This window comes from Bombus affinis, chromosome 3 (genome assembly GCF_024516045.1).
Source record: "Bombus affinis isolate iyBomAffi1 chromosome 3, iyBomAffi1.2, whole genome shotgun sequence".
NCBI lineage: Eukaryota > Metazoa > Arthropoda > Insecta > Hymenoptera > Apidae > Bombus > Bombus affinis.
This window is the reverse complement of record NC_066346.1, coordinates 17,309,680-17,326,048: the sequence shown is the minus strand read 5'-3', so window position 1 is coordinate 17,326,048 and position 16,369 is coordinate 17,309,680. Positions and strand designations below refer to the sequence as shown.

The following is a 16,369-nucleotide window of genomic DNA, read 5'->3' as shown; positions in this document are numbered from 1 at the left end:
TTCGCAATTTTACGCGGAAGTAGTTTGATGGATTATTTCATTTCTTTAAGCAAATCTTTATCTTCCGATATATACGAACATATATCATAGGAGTATTTCTAAATAAGTTATCAATTATTATTTATGAAATTACTTTTCAGATAATGTACAAAACGATCTAAAAGAGAAGCAAATTCTAAAGTTTACTACAGTATCTGATCGGGCGCAGAAGAAATTTTTCGACGTCGCAACATTGCATACGAACGCGCATTTTCTCGCTTTACAGTCATTTACCTGGTCGTAATTTATCTACTTGACATTCGTTTCTTTACCTTTATTATTTTTTACGAAGTAAAAAGACAGGTATCCGTTTGCTAACTGAGAATGATGAATCTAATGAACTATGGCTTAAATCTTTATTTCGCATTTGAATTATCGATAAATTCAAATCAAATTTTATTAGGTGCTCAAAGAGTGATGGGAAAGCGTTAAGTTATTGTGAACGAGTATGTCAAACGCGTATATGTTTCTGTAGGAACATGCAGATTTCACCGTTCTACTTTCTTTTTGAATTGTCAATCCGTATGATGCACACTCACCGGAAATTCCATTGACATTTCCGACTTAGAAGATTTACCAATATTTATAAATAATTTCAAATACTACGGTATTACAAAGTAGGTAAACAGAGAAGATACGTTGGTACAATGCGCTCTGAAAGTGAATCTCGGTCCTATTCATGGGAGCTTAAATACGGTTTTCCCCAAAGATGGTTACTAACACTCGACCTTAAAACAAAGGGAAAACGTATTTCTTATCGTCCGTTACACAAACCGTTAGTACACCGATAATCCCAGACCGCTGTCATAACATGTACTTTCTTATTTCGGAAAAATAGCTCATATTAATATATTACATAAATGAGAGTGAAAGGCCACTGTGAATTGATGAAGGTTGTAAAAGCATTTGTAAATGATAGTCTTAATCTGTAGACCAATGACAAATGAATTATATAATTTTATGTAATCGTTGGTTAATAATGAATAGAATAATTTCATGAATACTATTTCTGTTTGTACAATCATATAAATCTTTCCTTATCGATCTGATAATGTGTGATTTATTGATGGAAATTTGTCACTGACCTTGTGTGAGAAAGGATGTGACCAAACTTTTTTTATAATAACGATGAATGGGAATTTGGTGCGAAAGCTATCTGGGAAAAACCTAACTGTGATAAGCTCAGTACGTATACATACACATTATATCTGCATTGTTCACGAATTCATTTGCAAAATTCACCGATAGATATACCATTCATTATCAATAACTTAGTTATCGCACCTTGAATTCACTTTTTGTACATCGTACATGTATCGAATGCGCTCACACGATGACATTTCTGATGTCATTCACAATGCGATGTGATTCTGATGTGATTCATTTATAAAGTCTAGGAAAGTCCTCAATGGTAAATAAATTTTTTAAAGAACAATAGCACCTCTTAATTACTTGTATTCTACAAAGTTAAACATATTAATGATGTTTGAAGTGTTCAAAGTCTAGAGAAATACAGTGACTCAAAGTTGAAGCTAAAGATAAAATACTAGTATTAGTATTTTGTTGTATCCTTATTACGATAGAAATAAAAATAAAACATATTATATTTTTGAACCTGTTTAGCTCTGAGTCAGCTCTGTAAATTTCTGATGTATTGTATTGAAAAGTATTATTTATACAACAATCTGTTTGTCAGATATTTAAATTATTTTCGAATAAAAATTATAAGCAGATTTAAACAAAATGCAAATAATTTATTGGAAAAAGTAACTATATATTTCTTAAGTGATCACTTACCCGTTTAAAGATGTCAAGCCGCAAGTGCAACAAATGAAGCTCACGTTAGTCGATTGGATCGATTTAAAATGAATTGCTTGCATCGTCTTCTGTCAATAGGGAAGAATCTGTAGTTACATATATTATTCTATGTATAAGATTAGGTTAAAAATAGATTAAATCTTATGATAGAGACAAACAAACTAACTCACTTGAGCACAAGGCGTAATGCAGCGCATGCAGACAAGCTTCCAACTGTTTGAATCAACTGCGCGCTGTTATAAGGAATTTAAGTTTACACGGGAAATTCCTAGTGAAAGTAAACATGAATATACGGGCTCATCAATTTTTTAAATGCGATTTTGAATAAAAATAAATCATGCACTTTCTTCCATATAAAATTAAGATTTAAGTGTTTTAAATACTTCATAAATATATATATATATATATTTCAATAAAATTTGGGTCTGATAAACAAAGTATTTTTTTTATGAATATAATTTTTATTTTAACAGAATATAAAAATAATAATATCATGTACTCTTATGTTCAAGAATTCCTTGCCGTATCAATGGTTCACATACAGATCTTGGTAGCAAATGATATGTATTTTTTTTTAGCAAAATAACTTGCCCATCATCTAATTCCAATCTTCCAAAATCCTCTACACATTTGACCTGAAATAATATTACATTTTGTACATTTAACTGTTATTAGAACAGAGTTTGAGTATCTATTTTATATATACCTCTACATAAGGAGTTTTTGGAGGTACCATGTTTGTTGTTAGATTGAACCCATGGTCTTCTCCTAAAGATCTCATGTATTTAGCTAAAGACTTATTATATGACTGAAACCATTGAATTTCAGCATTTAATAGATTGGAATTTATTTCTGGTGGTAGAATGCTCCCTATTTCCCATCGTAATTCTCTTAGTTTTTTCATTCTGTTATATATGTATGCTAAGACACATCTTTTATTTCTTTTTAATGCTGTATGTCTCAACTGTACCGATGGCAATAATGCCATATTATCATCATTCCTAATGGCATTGCTGAAAGTGTATTCAACAATAAGCTTTTTCTAAGTTTTAATTTTTACACTGTTATATCTTGTACAAACCTATCTGCTACGTTTGCATCATAGAGACATTGCATCTCCTGTAAAACTTCTTTAACAAGTACCTCCTATAAATAAATCATTTTTTTAGATCATTACTTAATTATCTCTAATATCATCATAACATTATTTTATCATACAACCTACATTGAATGGTAATATATCAGAATATAAATCTAGTTCTGAAATAAGTTTAAAGCCTTTTCTTCCATACATATTTTAAAAATATGGTTAAAAATATATATAATACTACTGATAATAATAAGAATAAAATTTTCTGAACATCAGCTGTTGAATACAGTACTACCGACTAACTTTAATAATGACTACATTTAAAAATGACCAATTGCTACATAACTAAGCCATTCATGTTCAATGTTAGTGACATCTACAAAATCTTTGAGCCTAGCGACATCTCACGTTAAATTGAACATTATCGAAAACGTTTAGGTTATTTTTATAATAATAAACCGTGTGTAGATGCAATAACAAGAAACTCTTTTATTGAAATGTTATCGCTTAGAAATGTTATTACAAAATTACAAGCATATTCGCAACAAGTAACGTATTGTACAAAGGCTGTCACGGAAAAAATCTATCCAATCATTTCCAAAAGAAGTTATGAAGATGAAAATTATTTTTACCAAAGACCGCGCGAAGTATGGCTAGAAAATTTGGATACCATTGAAAGACAAAAGTTAGGACTTGTCTTTCTACATCCCGACATTTATGCAGCATCTCCTAGGATAGATATAATTCATGCAAACATACGCTGGCAAAGAATGTATCGCTATGTGGTAATTATTACATCTCATTAATTACTCCTATTAGTCTTAAATCAATAAATGACAAAATGGGTAAATTAATTTTTCATTTTAGTGTTACGCACATACAAAAGTACGTTCAGAAGTAAGAGGTGGTGGCAAGAAACCATGGCGACAAAAGGGACTAGGTCTTTCCCGTCACTCAAGTATACGTTCCCCGTTATGGAGAGGTGGTGGTGTAGTACATGGACCTAGATCTCCTACAACTCATTTTTACATGCTTCCCTTTTATACCCGAGTTGCTGGACTTACATCTACATTGTCTGTTAAATTAGCTCAAGATGATTTGTATATTGTTAATGATTTGGAAATTCCATCCAATAAACCATCATATATTGAACAACTAATAGAAGAGCGACATTGGGGACCTTCTGTGTTGTTTGTTGATACTGATGATATCATGCCTGAAAACATCTCAGAAGCAACTGACACGATAAAGCATGTAAATTTAATGCCTGTATATGGTAAGTTATATATTAATACATTTTGATGTTATTTATTTTATATCACCTTCATTATAAATTTATTTTCCAGGCCTGAATGTCTACAGTATGTTAAAACATAACACTTTAATTCTTACTGAAAGAGCTGCACGTTTAATCGAAGACAAAATATTGTACCATTTACATAGACCAGATTATCATAAATTAATGGCAAAGTTTAAACTTAATCAGCAATAGAAATTAAAAAATAAAAGCATGAAATATCTACTTCTTATCAAATTGCATTTATTTTCTGTAACAGTCATTAATTTCTTATAACAATTCAATGTGATTATCAATATCAGTTTTAATCTAATTTATATCAAAACAAAATTTTCATCCCTAGTTGAATAAAGGTCACTTCTTTCTTAGTGTTGGCATACTAGTTGACTTTTTAGGAAGAGGCTGCAAGTACAAATGTCAATGATATTAAAGAAAATAATATAATACCGAATTATAATTATACAAAAATAAAGACCCTTACTGCTGGATGAGGATCTTCACCTAACATTTTTTCACGAATGGCCCACCTTATGCTTGCATGTTTAGCTTCTCCAGGAAAAGACATTTGTTTCCATTCCTGTTGATATTTTTGATAAAGTAAAACTGGATCAGTCTTTTTAACATTTTTACTTTTTTGGATGTCTGATTGCAATCTCCATGGTCTAATAACTATATTGAGATAAAAAAGTAAAATTGTATTTATATGTTGTAATTTAATTGTATTTATGTTATATTTATGTTCATATTTACAATATGATACGTGTTAGAAACTTACACGATTTTGTTCCAGAATGAGTATTTTTTGTAGACGATGTACTTTTTGTGTGGCTGCTTCCAATATATCCTTGCTGGTGGTCTAAAATGTTTGGTGCACTCATAGGACGTACTGATTGCAAAGGTGTTGATTTTTCTTGAATCTGTATTTTATCATCTTGTATTTTTGTTTTACTTTGTGTTTCTATATGGAAATCTTTTTTCAAACACCCCTCATATTTATTTCTACTTTTTAAACAAGATTTATTATCTACCTCTATATTATTACATGGCACAACAATAGATTTAACATTGTAACGATCTTCTTTTCTCATGGGTTTGGATTTTGACTGTATCATATTCATTTTGTGACCTACATTTGTATAGTTTTCTTCAAAATTTGTAGGATTTTTATTTTCTTTGTCACTTGATAACTTTGTCACTATTACCTTTACAATGGTGTCATCAAAATAAGAATTAGAAGAATTAGTGGATATAGTATTTTCAACTGAACGAAACTCTGTCTTTTGTTCTGTAAGAATTTCTTTAATCATATTTTTTTGCTTATCTATTATTTTTCTTTTAATTTCTTCCCTTTTTTGCTGTCTTTCACGATCTTTTATTTTCCTATACAACTTTAAATCTTGTACCAAGAAAAAGGAATACAAATTAGAACCAGTACGCAACAATGCTAGATATAATGTGCATAAAATATTTAAATATTAACTATTATAAAATATAAAAAAAAGATATCAATAATATTACCTTTCATAAATGCTTTAAGTTGTTGTGCTGTAATTCCAACAAAGCCCAAAGAATTAAGAAGAACAAGTACTTCTCTTGGGTCATCATTCATAATTGATAAAATAATATTGATTTTTAACAATAAACGTTAGCAATAAAAACTGTGACTGTTTGTTTTCATACTCGCTATTCAAATAATAGAAACGTTGAAGTCAGTGATTTCACTCACCATAAATTACCTATAATCGTTTAGATGGTCATACGAATGTTTATTTAAGAAAGATTGGCTCAAAGTATTGAAAAATCATTTTACCATTTAAACGTTTTAATGTTTTCATTAAGAAATACAAAATTCATGTATTTAATTTTTTAATACACTGTTATTATTTACATACAATATTTTATAAGCACAAAATCGTAAGTGAGTAAACACTCTATAAAAGTGCTAGAGGCTTTCAACTGATATCTAACAGAACTTCGATGGCCATCTCTTAGGAGAAGTATAAACTAAGAGGAGCGTCCGGAGAAATTTAAAGAGTGTCTGGAATGTACACTATAGTAGATCAGGAAATCAAACAAATTTATAAGAAAAAGAATGATAAATGTTAATCATTGTAAATAATGAAAGAAATAAATAACACGATCAAGCGTTTCTCTTAAATATAAATTTGTTTCTTTCGCAACAAAATATTCCAAAGATATTTATTCTACGAACAATATAATCGGTAACTGCGCAGAACCTTTCACCTGCGCTTGATTTAAGATTAACGAAGCATGTTTAATTGTTCATCAGTCTGAAAACTAATCTTCGTAGAAAATGTCGTCGGTAGCATATATCGTTTTTCTGCTTGCCGCAGCAGTGATAAAAAGCCGCTTTACAGGTAAATCATCTCCTTTAATCGTATGCCATTAAAAGTTATTTTTCACTATGATTAATAAATTCAAAGTGTATTAGAACAATTTGCTTCCCAGATATATACGCCTCAAAAATTTATACATTGAACGTTCCGCACGTAGTGCGTAATGGAACTGGACCAATCGATCTTTCCTGCATTTACAATGTCACTAAAGACGAGAACGGTCTTGTAATAAAATGGTACCATAACAAAGACCAAATCTATCAATGGATACCACCAAGTAATACTAAACATAATTGAACTTTTTGAGCTGAGCGATCCTGTTCGATATATGATGTTCTTTCTTTTTATCGTAACCCAACTATAGTGCCACCTCAGGATATAGGAGTGATAGACGGATTTGCTGAATATCCTGAACAAAATTTAAGACATTCTAATTCACAATCCATAATACATTTGAAAATGGCCATGATCGAAATGAGCGGAGAGTATACTTGTATGATTAGCACCTTCCAGGAAGAGGACACGAAAGGAACAAAAATGATTATTTATGGTAACTCTGTGATTGTAAATAACAATCGAATAATTTATGTGACATATAACACTATTGCTTAATATTGTATTACAGTGCCAGAAACTAATCTGTCCATTCATGTTTCTTCTTTCAATAAAAGTCATTTGAATGTAACGTGCGTAGCAAACGGAGCACAGCCGCGACCGATACTAAAAATTTACATAGAAGGAACTGAAGCCAATAGTTATTATGATAAAACTGTAGAAACAATAAAATATAAAAACATCCTCTTTGCAACGCGCAGCGCAATCGTAAAAAATCCTTTGGAACCGTTGCTATTAGAGTGTGAAATTTCCATACCACACACGGATTATAAACGCAGAGAAAGAATCGTTTATTATCCTAGTTCGATTCGTTCCAATATAGGCATATAAACTAGAAAGAAAATGAACATATGCGTCTAACTATCTTTTTCTATTTTCAGTTCAAATGTTATCACAGATTAGTAGCGCGTCAAGCTATAAAATTGGCCATGTTATCCTCATCATCTACATAGTCTTATTATTAAAGTAAATAAATGTATAAGACAAAGAACTTAAGACTTCTATGTATGAAACTTGATGTATCTATGTCATTACCAAATTCTTCGCAATCTTTTTAGGATTATAAAGTAATTAGTTCTGATAAATCTATATCCGTACAAAGCGAATTCTAATTATAGCAAAATTTCAAATCAGAAATCTCTCTAAATATCGTGTCAAGACAGAAAATGCAATTGCGTGTGCGTTAAGGATTAAGGTGGAAACAGGAGTTGGTGGGGAGATATATCTTCAACCAGCGGTCCTCGGAAAGATTATCACTTGCCGTTCAGCGCTCATCCACAAAGGATTCGTAAGTTGGCATCTACAAAATTGGCGTTTCAAATCGTGTTGTTTAAATTTAGATAAGATTAATTGATCCGACATAAATTTGCAGTGTTATACGTGTACTATTCTATCATTTTTTTTTTTTATAATTCTTTTTTATTTGAATTTAATAGAAAGTGTGTAGCACGATAGACGATATAGTAACTACAGTTATCATTTTATTTGACAGTGAATTATCGAACCAGAAAATGAACTGCACTTATGTGATGCTATTTTTCATAGGTAAGCAATATTTACATTTTATAATAGAAAATGTATTTTTTAAATATTTATTATGAGTGGAAATATTCTAAAATTTATGAAACAGTTACTTTGCTCGAATATTCCAAAACAGATTTAAAATAAATCAGATTAGAGATTATAATATAATTTCCGCTTGAAGCTGATAACGTCATTATACAGCACACCGCTTAAAGCAGTTGTTACGATGTTATTGCATTTATTGCTGTACTTCTCATTAAAGAAGATAAAACATAAGTACAGTCAATTTTTTTTTAATATTCTTTCTTTATTAGCATAAACCGGAAAAAGGAGAAGAAGAAGAAGAAGAAGAAGGAACTCTAGTCGAAATATGCATTAGCTTATACCCTATATAGATGCAATAACTTGTAATTACTTGCTTAACATTCATCGATGATCGTACACCCTTTTCGTAACATACATAAATGCATCAAATCCGTCCCTTTATACGTTTTTAAACAAATAATTTTTTTAATAGTGCTTTAGATATTGCTAACTGGTTTTTTTAGCAAATTCTTTTAGTTAGAATAAAATAAAATCTATACATAAATATAAATGAGAAAAACATATTTTTTTGCAATATAGTATGCGCATTATGGGTCTTTGGAGAAACTTTATCTTGCGAACAGTGTGGCAGAGAATGCGCCGAGAAATGTGGAACACGACAATTTCGTGCTTGTTGCTTCAACAATATGAAGAAAAGACAATTTGATCTTGGATTAAAATGGAGGATGAGACCACAGTTGTATACGAATTGGTTGTATCCGAATATCGACAAGTACTGATTATTTGTCATATATTTTGTACTTCTATGCCGGTATGCTTCATCGAAACGAGAAAAGTGTTATGTACTCAGGGATAATTACTTTAATTATCGTTATAAATATCTTTATTTCGCAATGTCGTTGTTCTAAATAAGAATATCTAATGTACCATAATTTTCTTACGTTATCAAATGCAATAAATTAAATATATCGAACACTTTAAGTACACCGTTATTATTTTTTATTTTTTCTTAGAGCATGTTTAAAACACGTTAGGAAAATAAAAGATAATGAAAAACTCCCTTCATAAAAAATATAATATTTATTTTTATATTATTTTTACATTCGATATTAACATATATTCACATACACTGTATTTAAGCAATCCAATTTTTTATACGTTTCATTATTTTTTTTAATGGAATTGACTGCTTACTTCCATCAGAACAAATTTCCAACTTGTCTAATAATCTTTTGCCTTTATTTCTAATCATATTCCATTTTAATTTATCCAAACCAGGATACGATTCTTTGTTTAGAAGTATCGTTAAATCTGATATATTATTGATATCGTCGAAAGTAATTAATCCTTTTGAGGTGTTTTTTACCATTAAGTTTTTTAATTTTTTTTCGGAATTTTTCTTCCTCCTTTTAGTTACAAATTCGTCTCTCAAATCATCGGAATAAGACTCTCGATTACTGCGCTTAATATATGCCGTATTTTCTTTCGTTTCTCCGATTTTTGTGAATTTTTTATGTTCCTTTCTATCAGCTATTGATGTATTTTGAATATATTTTAAATTAAAAGTATGACGATCTATAATTTCTACAAAAAATAAATTTTATAAATATATTACGTATAAATAATATTTCTTTTTATTATATGATTCGTAAATTTGCTTTTATACCTCCTACATCATCATTAGAAACAACATTTTTGATCTCACTTGGAACTGAGATATGTATAGCATTTTTATTTTCAACCGATGAAAATGTATTTTCAGATTTTGTTTCCTTGTTGTAATCTTGTATATCGCAATCTAGATTTTCATCTGAATCATATTCACGTGGGATAATTAATTTAAACATTGTATTCTTTAATCCATAATCGCTGGGAATGCTGTATAAATACAAATTTTTTAACTATAACAGTTCTGTATAATAATTTATTATATTTATTTTCTTTTACATGCCTTGATATAGGGTTATCTATCCATGGTACTGATAGCCATGATTTTAAGTCATTTGTAAGTTCGTAGTCTTTGGGTAGCCAAGATAATCCAACAAATTCAAAAAAGTGTAGGTATTGGTATAAGTCGTTATACCATGTACATGTTTTCTTAACTAGATATCTTGACAAAATCCTGTAGCAAAATATACCAATATTCCATAGCTATAGTTTATAAATTTACACTATGAAATACAAAAATAACGTACCATATTCTACTAACAACAGCGTATGCAATAATAGCAGTAGACCAGGCATGACCTAAATTTATTCTACATTTAAGAAAATATGCGGCATGTTTAGAGACTTCTTCCAAACGTAACATAAGCTTTGCAAAACCTTGTGTTTTAACCAAAACATATTCTACCATTTGTTTACTAGATAATGTAATATATTTTTCATCTATTTCAACATAGTTCTTCAAATTTTCATATTCCTTTTCAAGTGATAATGACAAATATTTGAGCAAAACTTTATTTATTTTAGACATTGATTTGACACCCTTGTCATTTCGAAATTTTCTTTTCATACGATAAATTAATCTGCTTAAAATTGCTGCTTCTTTGTGCAATAATTCTTGAGAAGTTATATCTTTTATAATTTTGTCCAGTGTTAATAGAAATGTAGATGCATCTAACAGTGACAAAAATAAAAAAATATCATGTACCTATTTATTAAATGGAAGATTATTCGCCTTTCGTATAAAAAATTTATATTACAACATTTTTTATTGTTCTATTTACAAACAGAATTAAACTTACCAAATTTATGACGTTCGATATGACAAGTTGCATTGGGAGGACGTTCTAATTGCATGCGATTCCATATTGCTTCCATGCTGATTAATTTTAACTTTACTAGTACTAGTAAATTAATTATTTTACTTAGTACTAATTACAAAATAAGAACATAACCTCACTTCTTACTCATGTAAGAGAGAATGCACAAAGAACGCGCTAATACATTTTATTTATTTTTATTAATGCCTTATAATTTATAGTGTATAAATTGAAATAAAGCATATACGCTTAAATTTACATAAATGTAATATATATTCGTGCGAATATATGTATAGGCATACGCATTGTAGCCAATGCTATCGACGACAATATACTGTTATTCCTCGAAAATCTGTAGGTGGAACAGGGGCAGGTCGAGACAATACAGGAGAACTTGGTGAAAGATCAAGAGGAAGTAATTTATATACACCACGATATCTGAAACCCCCTTGCACAATAGGGCGGTACATTAAATTTGTCCATGACCCGTGACGTTGTGGCGAATTTGCAGGTTGTTTAAATCTCCAATACACAATTAAAATACATTAATAAAGGCGCAAGTAATGAATGAATATTACGTTATGTATGAAATCTCTATTATGTTCAGATTCAATAAATTATTATTAAATTCCTACCTGACACCTTTTATTGGTTCTATTTTTCGTAAATATGGTTGATTAGTTCTTTGTTGAACAATATTTAATAAAGGCCAGTTACATGTCGTTACCATGCAACCGATTCTATTAAAATGATCTAGTGGACAGAGATCACATATTCTTTTATCCATCATAAATCACTTATAAATTTAAAAATTAGTAAAGATTTATTAATTCTAAAAATTAGTTGAATAGCGCGGTTATCTTGAGCGAAAGGGCTGAATATTGTTATAATAACATTTGTTTTATATTTATTTATATATGAAATGTATACTAATATTTATATACAACACCAAGTTCAGATCAAACATCATTAACACTGGACAATAAATGTTTTATTCGTGAGGTAATTATCTTCGAAGGACTGATTGGGATTGGAGTGTAAAATATGCGAAATATGGTTCAACAAGCATATGATAAACACGGATAACACCTGATTGTTCCAACGTAAAATAATCCACCAGTAATAACAGGTGCCCTGAAGACAGGACCGGCTTCATAAGGAGCTGGAACTGGTTTAGGTATAGGTGCACAGGTAATACACGGGTGACCTGTGCAGGGTGGACAAACGAAAGGTCGTGGGACGCAAGGTAAGAGCGAAGGTCGAGGCGGGCATGGCATGCAGGTGACTGGCATAGGTGGACAACAATTAGGTTTTGATTCTAATTTGCATGGTGGAGTAGGACACGCATAGCAGCAAACAGTTTGAGGCGCGTACGATATAGAACAAGGTGGGCATTGTGGATCCATTGGTGGACAGCAACCGCAACTAAAACAATATTTAAGTTGACCGTTATTGCATTCATCAAATGATAAAATACTTCGCCTTTTCGATCATACCTTTCGATCATCTGTTTTAAATCGTTTTTCCCATAAGGTCGTTCACATTTTGTCATTACCGACATTTGACTCGGCAATGTAATTTGCAATTACACAACTACAAATTTTATTAATCTTATTAAAATAAAAGTCTGAAGTTTGGTATTAAAATAATAGAAAGGTGTTGATAGACGATCAATAATCTTTGCAAATATAGACAAATTCAATTATTACGTGAAAGTAAATTGTTTATAGTTAATGTATTTTATTCATATATTCATTATATAAATTTATTAACGACGCTGGTGTTCGTGGAGTGATTATAGCCAATGCTGCTTTAAAATGCTCTTTAGTGATTATAGTAGCATTTAAATCTTCTTCAAGTGCTTTTATAGCAGCTTCGTGACAAATTGCTTGGATTTCTGCTCCAGAATATCCTTCTGTAAGATCAACTAGATCTTGAATATGTACATCTTCGGCGATTGGCATATTTCTTAATTTTATATCGAAAATCTCTTGTCTGGCTTCATAATCAGGTAATGCCACGTATATTATCCTATCTAAACGACCAGGACGAAGAAGTGCCTGTGAAAAAGCAACATTTTAATTAATAAACATCTTTGATAAATATAGTTGTTTTCTAAAATGTAACTAACTTTATCAATTTTATCCGGTCGGTTAGTTGCTGCCACTAAAGTAACGCTGCCTAACGCAGTAACTCCATCCAGTTCTGTTAATAATTGTGCTAGAACTCGCTCTTGCACGTTGCTTCCGGCACTTGACGAAGAACCTCTTTCACTTCCTAGTGCATCAATTTCATCAATAAATACTATTGAAGGTGATACTTGTCTTGCTTTTCGAAATACCTCTCTTACGGCTTTTTCGGATTCACCGACCCATTTTGAAAATAATTCTGGTCCCTAAAAACATTGTATTTTTTATCCCTGTTTTTTTATTTTTGATTGGAAAAGTTTTAAATTTAACTTTAATATGCCTAACCTTTATGTTTAAAAAATTTACTTTACTTTCTGTTGCAAGAGCTTTTGCAATCATTGTTTTAGAACAACCTGGTGGACCAAACATTAAAACACCTTTAGGTGGTGTTATACCCATCCTGAGAAACACTTCGGGATGGCGCAGTGGCCACTCAACAGCTTGTTTTAATTTTAATTTTAGGTCTTTTTGACCTCCTATATCCGACCATTGGATGTTCGGTACTTCTATTAAAACTTCTTTCATAGCCGATGGCTTTGTGACGGTTAAAGCGTGTTCAAAGTTTGATATTGTTACTTTTAATGAAAGATCAGTGTTAGTTTTCTGTTGACATTTCACAGAATTCAGAACTGCTTGGGAACATAAACCATATAAATCGGCGCCGACAAATCCATGAGTAACAAAAGCAATATTTTGTATATCTTCCAAGGATAAAGTGTTCGGTATTTTTGATAACATTTTTTTAAATATTTCTGCGCGCATATTGGTAGTAGGTACATGAATTTCGAATTCTTTGTCTATTCTACCAGGTCTTCTAAGAGAATTATCTACAAGATCCAATTTCGAAGTTGTGGCAAGTATTACTACATTATCATTTGCATTTTGTATTCCATCAAAGAGTGCAGTCAATTGAGAAAGTATTCTTCTTTCGTGATCTGTACTCGAAGTACTCCTTTTAGGGCATAAACTATCAATTTCTTCTATTAGAATAATGCTTGGAGCTTTATCTTTAGCTTCCATGAAAATATCTTGCAATTTTTTCTCTGTTTCGCCTAAAGATTTGCTATAAATATCTGAACTGTAAATAGTGGTAGAATTAATATTATATTGCGATATCAAGGCATTGGCGATAGCAGATTTGCCAACACCAGAGGTGCCATATAATAATATTCCTTTACTAATGTAAAAATTTCCAATACTTTGGTACAGACCAAGGCCAATATCAAGAACATCTTTGATATCTTCTATTACGTTATCATATCCTCCAATATCTTGTATTTTAAATTTAGATTTTTTATATTCTTCCTTTTTTTTTTCTTGCTCTTCATTCAAAATTGTCCATTTTGTGTTGTACAGTGCTTTATACAATTTGGTATTACGTGTTTCATCTGTTATGCTCAATTGTTTAAACTGTTCAGATAACTTAACATTTTCACAATCATCTGATGTAACTTTGACAATCTTATAAATTAATTTCTTGCCATAAAAAGGCACACTGAATTTATTACCTATAGTAAATACTTTTTGCTCGTTATGATTCTTAAGTATTATGTTAAGTTCTGTGGTTGCTTCTGGCGATATATGTTTCCCAACGCTACAGATTACAAATTCCTTGGCAATATCGACAGAAGAATTTAATTTTTCGATTTTAACATAACCTCGGAGGTTATTTAATTCTATTGCTGTAAAAAACGTATGGGTAGAAAAATTTATATATAGATTTTGGAAGGTTCAATAAGAGATTTTACCATGTTTTGTTAACGAAACACTTGTTAAACTTTTATCCTTAGTCGGCCAAGCAGTTTTAACAACTTTACTTTCTCCAGCAATTACAAGAACACAATCCCCTATTGCAATTTCACATAATTGCAAAGCAGATTGCGATATAAATACCATATCATCCAATGCTCTTACATGAATATTTTTTGGCTGTTCTATGCAAAGAAACACTTATATAAAATTGGTTCAAACAATAGTAAATATAAGAGCATATATACCTAATAGATTATACGTTTCTACGGTACTATATAATATATCACCGTAAATGAAATTATGATTCCATGTTACAAGATTAGGTGGACAATTAGTGTTATGTACTTCTAGATCCTTTAGTGTCAAGATGCTCTGACATGTTTCACATGTCATCCAAGGAGAAAGACTTTTCCTCCCACTTTCTTTTCCTTTTGGTATCATTCTGAAACGATAGAGATAATTGGTTGGACATAATTCATAAAACGTTTCCACTCTACTATCTTTTGACATAGTCTTTTGAAAACTGTTTTATTGAAACTACTAAATACGTATTCAGCTGGGAGAACATAACCTCTAAATCACATACAAATGTTTTGTATCAAATGCAGTAAAAGAAGTTTGTGTAAAATGCGTACAGATTTACACAATTATTCTCAATCTGCAATTTTTAGTATCAAAATCAATATAAAAATATAAAAATCCATAGAGATATTTACAGAGAAATGCCGTCCGCCATGATAACATGTCCTTGCTCGGCATGCAACACCTAGACTATATACATATACATAAATTCTAATAAGTGGATGATGGCAATGGTTAACAAATAAAGTATTCAATGATGATACACGAACAACATATTCATTTTGAATATGACGTCACAGACATTATTCCGATATATATATATATAATGTAAAATATTCATTTCATTTATAAGTGGAAAGGTATTACTTTAACATTAGAGATTTTAATTATTTTTTCAGCGCAGCTAAACAAAGTTAGGTCATACTTTTTAATTTCATGAATTAACCCCTAAATAAATAAAAATACCCTACTTAAGGAAGCTAGTATAGTGTAATTTCAAAGATAAAGTTAGTAATCGACAAATGATAACAAGAAATTTCGAAAATATACATAAAGTGTTCACGGGGATCTTCAAACATATTCAGTAAAAACGTATTCTTCTATCGAATCTAATAAATTCTATCCTATGGTAAAGAAATATGCGGAGTAAAGGATGTACGATTCTTCCGTCTCTTAGCTTCTTCTCCTTTTTTAGTTTCGAATATCATCATCCCAATATATCGAGCTCGTAAAATTCTCGTGGATGAATATAAGAGATAAGACAGGGATGGGATATCGCGATCACAGGTTTGGGGGAG

The 16,369-nt window shown here is 30.6% G+C and overlaps 7 protein-coding genes across 15 annotated transcripts; 2 read left to right on the top strand and 5 right to left on the bottom strand.

The window, feature by feature from the left end:
* Nucleotides 1–1,836: 1,836 nt before the first annotated feature.
* On the bottom strand, nucleotides 1,837–3,298 carry LOC126914424 (DNA replication complex GINS protein PSF1-like). 4 transcript variants are annotated; one of them, XM_050718368.1, is made up of 6 exons: nucleotides 3,083–3,298; nucleotides 2,939–3,003; nucleotides 2,564–2,870; nucleotides 2,357–2,492; nucleotides 2,028–2,125; nucleotides 1,837–1,943 (listed from the first exon to the last, which is right to left on the bottom strand). In XM_050718368.1, exons 1-5 carry the CDS (start codon nucleotides 3,149–3,151, stop codon nucleotides 2,094–2,096), a joined length of 609 nt encoding a protein of 202 aa, XP_050574325.1. In that variant the 5' UTR covers nucleotides 3,152–3,298; the 3' UTR covers nucleotides 1,837–1,943; nucleotides 2,028–2,093. The 4 variants fall into 4 exon arrangements, with proteins under 4 accessions (XP_050574325.1, XP_050574326.1, XP_050574327.1 ...); XM_050718369.1 differs by having other exon boundaries at nucleotides 1,837–1,925; XM_050718370.1 differs by having other exon boundaries at nucleotides 2,028–2,090.
* Nucleotides 3,299–3,338: 40 nt separating this feature from the next.
* On the top strand, nucleotides 3,339–4,732 carry LOC126914419 (39S ribosomal protein L4, mitochondrial). The gene is made up of 3 exons (XM_050718358.1): nucleotides 3,339–3,732; nucleotides 3,815–4,223; nucleotides 4,294–4,732. Exons 1-3 carry the CDS (start codon nucleotides 3,445–3,447, stop codon nucleotides 4,437–4,439), a joined length of 843 nt encoding a protein of 280 aa, XP_050574315.1. The 5' UTR covers nucleotides 3,339–3,444; the 3' UTR covers nucleotides 4,440–4,732.
* On the bottom strand, nucleotides 4,468–6,180 carry LOC126914416 (uncharacterized). Of its 3 annotated transcripts, XM_050718350.1 has the most exons (5): nucleotides 6,055–6,180; nucleotides 5,763–5,980; nucleotides 5,020–5,640; nucleotides 4,726–4,913; nucleotides 4,468–4,646 (listed from the first exon to the last, which is right to left on the bottom strand). In XM_050718350.1, exons 2-5 carry the CDS (start codon nucleotides 5,851–5,853, stop codon nucleotides 4,599–4,601), a joined length of 948 nt encoding a protein of 315 aa, XP_050574307.1. In that variant the 5' UTR covers nucleotides 5,854–5,980; nucleotides 6,055–6,180; the 3' UTR covers nucleotides 4,468–4,598. The 3 variants fall into 3 exon arrangements, with proteins under 3 accessions (XP_050574307.1, XP_050574306.1, XP_050574309.1); XM_050718349.1 differs by lacking the exon at nucleotides 6,055–6,180 and having other exon boundaries at nucleotides 5,763–5,993; XM_050718352.1 differs by lacking the exon at nucleotides 6,055–6,180 and having other exon boundaries at nucleotides 4,772–4,913; nucleotides 5,763–5,993.
* A 231-nt stretch (nucleotides 6,181–6,411) lies between these two features.
* Nucleotides 6,412–7,841, top strand: LOC126914422 (uncharacterized). 2 transcript variants are annotated; one of them, XM_050718360.1, is made up of 6 exons: nucleotides 6,412–6,622; nucleotides 6,714–6,878; nucleotides 6,966–7,151; nucleotides 7,227–7,517; nucleotides 7,597–7,681; nucleotides 7,774–7,841. In XM_050718360.1, the coding sequence occupies exons 1-6, from the start codon at nucleotides 6,559–6,561 to the stop codon at nucleotides 7,784–7,786; spliced, it is 804 nt and encodes a 267-aa protein (XP_050574317.1). In that variant the 5' UTR covers nucleotides 6,412–6,558; the 3' UTR covers nucleotides 7,787–7,841. The 2 variants fall into 2 exon arrangements, with proteins under 2 accessions (XP_050574317.1, XP_050574318.1); XM_050718361.1 differs by having other exon boundaries at nucleotides 7,597–7,841.
* Nucleotides 7,842–9,345: 1,504 nt separating this feature from the next.
* LOC126914402 (uncharacterized) lies at nucleotides 9,346–11,357 on the bottom strand. 2 transcript variants are annotated; one of them, XM_050718317.1, is made up of 5 exons: nucleotides 11,032–11,357; nucleotides 10,480–10,937; nucleotides 10,236–10,406; nucleotides 9,951–10,162; nucleotides 9,346–9,868 (listed from the first exon to the last, which is right to left on the bottom strand). In XM_050718317.1, the coding sequence occupies exons 1-5, from the start codon at nucleotides 11,062–11,064 to the stop codon at nucleotides 9,420–9,422; spliced, it is 1,323 nt and encodes a 440-aa protein (XP_050574274.1). In that variant the 5' UTR covers nucleotides 11,065–11,357; the 3' UTR covers nucleotides 9,346–9,419. The 2 variants fall into 2 exon arrangements, with proteins under 2 accessions (XP_050574274.1, XP_050574273.1); XM_050718316.1 differs by having other exon boundaries at nucleotides 10,480–10,903.
* A 571-nt stretch (nucleotides 11,358–11,928) lies between these two features.
* On the bottom strand, nucleotides 11,929–12,764 carry LOC126914428 (keratin-associated protein 16-1-like). The gene is made up of 2 exons (XM_050718379.1): nucleotides 12,546–12,764; nucleotides 11,929–12,474 (listed from the first exon to the last, which is right to left on the bottom strand). Exons 1-2 carry the CDS (start codon nucleotides 12,608–12,610, stop codon nucleotides 12,108–12,110), a joined length of 432 nt encoding a protein of 143 aa, XP_050574336.1. The 5' UTR covers nucleotides 12,611–12,764; the 3' UTR covers nucleotides 11,929–12,107.
* Nucleotides 12,765–12,771: 7 nt separating this feature from the next.
* On the bottom strand, nucleotides 12,772–15,861 carry LOC126914386 (ribosome biogenesis protein SPATA5). 2 transcript variants are annotated; one of them, XM_050718268.1, is made up of 6 exons: nucleotides 15,707–15,861; nucleotides 15,236–15,432; nucleotides 14,987–15,172; nucleotides 13,524–14,920; nucleotides 13,181–13,444; nucleotides 12,772–13,109 (listed from the first exon to the last, which is right to left on the bottom strand). In XM_050718268.1, exons 1-6 carry the CDS (start codon nucleotides 15,724–15,726, stop codon nucleotides 12,780–12,782), a joined length of 2,394 nt encoding a protein of 797 aa, XP_050574225.1. In that variant the 5' UTR covers nucleotides 15,727–15,861; the 3' UTR covers nucleotides 12,772–12,779. The 2 variants fall into 2 exon arrangements, with proteins under 2 accessions (XP_050574225.1, XP_050574226.1); XM_050718269.1 differs by lacking the exon at nucleotides 15,707–15,861 and having other exon boundaries at nucleotides 14,987–15,167; nucleotides 15,236–15,384.
* Nucleotides 15,862–16,369: the final 508 nt, after the last annotated feature.